Source organism: Polyodon spathula, chromosome 55 (assembly GCF_017654505.1).
Source record: "Polyodon spathula isolate WHYD16114869_AA chromosome 55, ASM1765450v1, whole genome shotgun sequence".
In the NCBI taxonomy this organism is placed as follows: Eukaryota; Metazoa; Chordata; class Actinopteri; order Acipenseriformes; family Polyodontidae; genus Polyodon; species Polyodon spathula.
In genome coordinates, this window is record NC_054588.1 from 511521 (window position 1) to 517520 (window position 6000).

Here is a 6000-nt window from a genome sequence, read left to right on the forward strand (position 1 = left end):
GTCCATGAAAATAAATATAATAATAATAATAATAAAACTTTTAAAATAACTTTTAATGCTGTAATAAATACATTGTCAAGCTCTTCTGTGAACTATCAAATTGTCAATTATCAAATGTATTTTTGACAGAAACTAATGTTTTTAAAAATCAGTTTTATTAAAAACATAATAGCACTGGAACTTGATCCCTGTATCCGGTAAGTCGTTTCCAAAGCAGGAACCGGGTACCTGGTTTCAAAGGAACCGGGTCGCACACCTCTAGTAAACACCCCAGTCCAGCTACAAATCCAGCTGGAACCATCGTCAGATGCAACCGCTAAAAAAGTGCAGTCAGTGTGATAAGTCGAAGAAAATGCGCTGAGCTGATCAAATACATTGCAGAACACACGCGCGGTTGTACTGTAGTTAAACTAACATTGCAGTAAAAATGGAAAGTTATTTTTTAATGTCCATTAAAGATTGTTCAGTATTTATCGAGACTACTCATGACTTCAAGGTAATGTTGCATTTTACCCCCTGAAAATACAATTTACTCTCAGTGTTAAAGTTAGAGGGTAAGTTACTCCCAGACCCAAACCCTTTATCTGGAGCGCTGGTACAGGACTTTGTTTTGCAATATTTGTCAGTTTTTCTTTGTTTTTCTTTATAATGCTTGCCTGTGTTTTACCATGTTTCCACTGTGATGTATTACACTTTGCTATGCTTTTACAATGGTAAACTTTTATAAGAGTTGTGCGACACTACAACCTTTTTAAACCAATATCTGTTATAACAAAGGAAGAATGTAGTAAACACCATGACACCACGAAGGAATTGCCTTTCAAAACGAATTCACCATGACTGGGATGCTGTTGTCTGTCTGCAACTTTAAATCCTCATTTTAAACTTTAAAAACACATAGTTGCAATAAATAAATAAATAAATAAATAAATAATTGGACTGAGGTTTATGCTGGACAAAGGGAATCGCGAGCTACATCAGCAGTATCGATCACAAGGGCAAATCATTCGGTCCCCGTTGTTGCCAAGAGACGGTGACAAGGTCTGAACACAGGGCAGCTGGAACGGGCTATGCAAGGTAATGCCGCTGCGTGAAAAACACTGCAGCAGAAACTGAGACACACACAGACAGACAAACAGACAGGCACGTCGTAGTGACAACGCAGATGCCTCAATAACAATATGAGACAGGGATCCGACTGAAATTTACTGTACATGTATTTACTAGAAACAACATATTGACTGGTGCAGAAGATTTAACAAGTGCAGATTGAATGAAAGGATCTGGCGCTCCTGACGCCGTTCACGGCGTTGCTGACCAGCTGCATATCTGCAGAAATATGCGATTTAAAATGTGTTTAGTAATTTGAAACATGGACGGGACGCGATAGAAGAGTTTTTAGTCACGTTACCATAAACAAGACTGGGTGAGTTTTCAGATTTGTTGTTAATATAAAATATATCAATAATAATAATAATAATAATAAGTTACAGGTATTATGTAAACCGGGTGTACAGTTGATACGTTAGAGGAAAGTCACTTCGTAATTCGTTGACTACTATATTTTCCAGACAGAGACAGAGCCTGTCTATTGTATTATAGCTATCACAATTCAAAGATCGAACTAATAATAATAATGCTAATAAATTAATAACTTTAATAATAATAATATAATAATAATAATAATAATAATAATAAAGTTAGACATGCAACAGGTTTTTTTCGCATTGCAAATTATGTAATATAGATTATGTATTGTATCAGAATGTTTTACAAATGACTAACAGTACAACACAACAACCCCCCCCCCCCCCCCCCCCCCCCTCCAAAAAAAAAAAAAAATGCGTTTTATCTTTGGGCAACAGTAAACATTGTCAATCAACACTTAATATTTCTGGTATTTTAATGTTTTCTCTTGGGCTGTAGAAGTTTTAGGCTGAGCACAAAATGACTCGTTCGTATCTTCAATTATAAATTGAGGCAACGCTAGAAGTCACGCTGACTCATGTCTCTGATACAGTGTAATATGCGAGACAGAGAGACAGCGATATTGCGAGCATCAGATTCTTCTCCCGTTTGTTGTGTGGATCTTGCAGTGCGGTATTACAGGTACTTCTTCATAAACTCTGCACAGAGCAAAACTAGAACAAAGTCAAGCAAACAAACGTTTCAACGAGTACTTATTTTGTTAATGTAGACTGATTAAAATCATCATTACAATACTGCTAAAAATAAAAAAGTATGTAAGAACCAAATATTATTATTATTATTATTATTATTATTAAAAACGACAACATACCGACGTGTTACCGTTTAAATACTCTGTACAGTAATTATGGGGTGATAATGTAACAACGGTTTGTCAGATTTGATTACCATTTATAGCTATGAACCCTAATGAGCCCGCTTTGTGAGCAGGTCGACCAGTCTTTTCAATGTAAACAGAAGGCCTATGCCTGTACTCGGTATACCGCACATTATCAGAATACGTCTGTTTTGTTTCCCGGTGATTATAAGATTAAAACCAACTATGTTTATTAGATTGTACGGTTAAACCATCCCTGTAAGTAGCCCTTTTACCTTTTAAACTATTCTCTATATTTTTACATTAAAAAGCATTCTACAGCAATCTATATTTTTTACTGTTACTGATTTCCACACACTGTATTCAATTACAGAGGGTTATAATGTTTCAATGAACTGTAAATAGTTCAGTCTTTTTGATGAAATGTTAAAATCAGTGCAGACAGTTTATCAGCACCCTATGCCATTTTGAATATTAATTTTTAACCTTTCAGTCTTTACACCCTTAATTAAAAGCAATCTGGATAACTTATAGAAACTGCATTTCTTTAACTAATATTACCGAACAGTACTTTGGGAGATTTACTGCAAGTAAGTGTAGTCTAGAATTTGGCTGATGTTACTACCAGTAGTATTTTAACTGACACTAAGGCAGCTAATTTCACTGCTGCCAGTAGCTGCACAAAACGAAATCTTAATATAACTACCCTCTTCCCTTTCGCTAAACTTACAATAAAATAGAAATAATTCCCTTTCTTTAGCCCTGCAGGTAACTGCAGTCTTTGTGGAGTTTCACACTGGCAGGAGGTTTATACTGGGAATAAGAATCCCCAAAAGCGTAGCTGCCAGGAGATATTTTACTGGTTCTGTCACTGTGGATTTAGAAATGAATCGCTGAAAACAGTTTCTGCCCTGCACAGTCCAATAATTATTTGACTTCCTTTAAAAGGGCAATAGTCTATAATTGTTCTTACAAGTGAAGACCACAAATTAAATATTTACTAAGGAAGTGTTTAAATACCCTCCCATAGGGCGTATATTTGCAGAAATTAACTTGTTTATTGACACATTCTTGTCGTTTCCATGTGTATTGAATCCTGTGTAGGCTCCCATGTTCAATGTGGGCCAACATCCATACACATGGAAAAAATCTGAATGTGGCATTAGACAAGTTCCTGTCTTCAAAACAACTTCCATAGGACATATTTCAACTTCCATAGGACATATTTCAACTTCCATAGGACATATTTCAACTTCCATAGGACATATTTCAACTTCCATAGGACATATTTCAACTTCCATAGGACATATTTCAACTTCCATAGGACATATTTCGTTTTTAGCAGCCACTTGTAGACAAAATCTCTATCTATAGACCATTATCCTTTTCATCTGGTCAGATCAATTGAATTCACACACAAAACTGACAACAATTAGAAAGCAGTCTAATAAAAAATATTTTGAAAACAGTAATTAGAGAACCAATAAAAATAGTTTAAAATATGAAAAAAATAATACAATTAGAATTTAAAAAGGACAAAATGTGTTTATCGTAAAACAGAGATAACGGTCTCTAGACACTGGACGCAATGCAATTTTTGTCCGGTGACAAAATGGTATTTTCTCTGTGACAAGTTGAACTGAATGAGCTGTAAGCGAGATGCCACGGGTTTTGGGATAACAGAGCAAAATGCATTAGAAGAATCAATTCTAGGTGAAACAAAGGCATGCATTAGTGTTTCAGCATCTCATAAGAAAGTGTTATAAGGAACAAAAAAATTAACAAAAGGGACAGTTTTTTTACTGCGTCACCCCTGGCACAACTTGTTGATAAATAACATGAAAAGTTTGGCATTAATATATTGAACTTAATGCAGGACTCGATTTCACATAATGATTTTTATTTACTTTAACTAGTAACACATAAGAACAAGAGGAGACCATTCAGCCCATCGGTGCTTGTCTGGTTCCTAGACATTTTAGCTCAACGCTTTGGCAAGTCTCAAAGGATCCCAGTGAGTCAGCATCAACATGGCGTGGTAACCCATTCCATACCCTCATCACTCGCTCTGTGTAGAAGGGTCACCTATTGTCCCAGTCTATGCTTTAACCCAGAGGAAAGCTTTTTAAAACTGATTATGAAAACTGAGGAAAAGGCAGACCATTTTTTATAAATTGGACATAAAATATGTTTTCTTTTACAAAAGAGAAGTTTCAACTAAATATTCTAGTTATACTAATAACATGAAGGGCCAACTTAGTCAACATATAATTGTGTGTGTGTGTGTGTGTGTGTGTCTCTCTCTCTCTCTCTCTCTCTCTCTCTCTCTCTCTCTCTCTCTCTCTCTCTCTCTCTCTCTCTCTATATATATATATATATATATATATACACAGAGGCACTACAAAATCCCTTTAATGAAATGTTCTCCTAAAACAAATTGTAAAGCGAGCCATTTATATTTGTAAATGAAATGGAAAGCCTCCCGCTGTGACTAATTGCTTTCTCCGAGTTTCATTCAGGCACTGTTACCCACCCAGGCGAAATGACCACCTTTGTGCGAAAGCTATTGAATCTCGACGGTGTCATCTGCTGCGTACAGATAAGTTCGTATACTCGTTATTATGAGTTTAAGTAAGTCAACGCTTCACTGATTTCCTCTATAAGCAGATGATACGGTATTTGTAAAAAAAAAAAAAAAAAAAAGGTTTGGGAAAGTAATAAAGACATTCCGTGAGAAACTAAATCTTTTCGGGTTTCACAAGCACCCCTCAAATCGATATTTAAAGCAGAGGCATTGCGTGCAATCACGTGTGAAATCCCGGCGGGCTTTTTGTTCTTTATTTATGCAATTTCCATTTCGTAATCAATATGAACAGTATCCTGCTTTATTACATTATCATACACGGGCTTTGCAGATTTGACATCGGTTAGGCTTGATGTATTTTGGAAGCTTTTCTGTTAAAACTGTGCACGCATAACGATTTAAAGATACTGTATTTGTGTTACATATAATTGAACTGTCTTTTTGAAATGCAAATAGCTTGACAGGCCTATTACCCTCTCAATACCAAACAATAATATATAACAAGCAAAGTAATGTCCGTACTGTAGATTTAGATTAAAAATAAGTAAAAAAAAAAGATTATGTTAATAAACCTTCAAAAATAAGGTCAAAGTATTTAAATATTTTCGAATTGGTTGGAGCCCTCTTGTTGACCAAAGTGAAACAAAAACAACTTTTTTTTTTTTCTAGCTTTACGCTTAGGGCCTTGTGAATTGTGACCCTCTGTTGGGAGGAATTACTGTATTTTAGCTTCAAGACGATTAAAACTAAATAAATAGTGGCCGACTTACTTTTTTCGTGTCGTTAGTTTTTAACAGTCGGACAGGCGACGGCAGCTCGACGCCTGACTTTCAAATTCAAAATGAGCCGTTAACAGCTCGCGGTATTTCACAAGGGCAAGGGAGGGCGGGTGTAGAACGGCGTTCTGACCCGCGATTGGTCGAGAAGGTTCTGTTAAGACCGTCCCTTCTGCCGTGCATCCAATCGGGGGGGGGCCAGCTAATGACAGCGCAATTTCAAATCATCCCTTCAGAATCTCGGAGCTTTGCGGGGAATTGAAAATAAAGCAGAGCTGTTGAATAACCGTGAAACACAGCAGTAAACATGCAAGCTGGTAAAACGGGTACAGCAA

General features: G+C 36.2%; 1 protein-coding gene across 1 annotated transcript in view; it reads left to right on the forward strand.

The window, feature by feature from the left end:
* The first annotated feature begins 969 nt into the window (after positions 1-969).
* si:ch211-212k18.5 (sal-like protein 1) overlaps positions 970-6000 on the forward strand; it is a 25293-nt gene continuing 20262 nt past the window's right edge. The window contains exon 1 of the mRNA XM_041239485.1: positions 970-1077. Coding sequence (XP_041095419.1) covers positions 1071-1077 — 7 coding nt within the window. The 5' untranslated portion in view covers positions 970-1070. The remainder of the gene's footprint in view (positions 1078-6000) is intronic.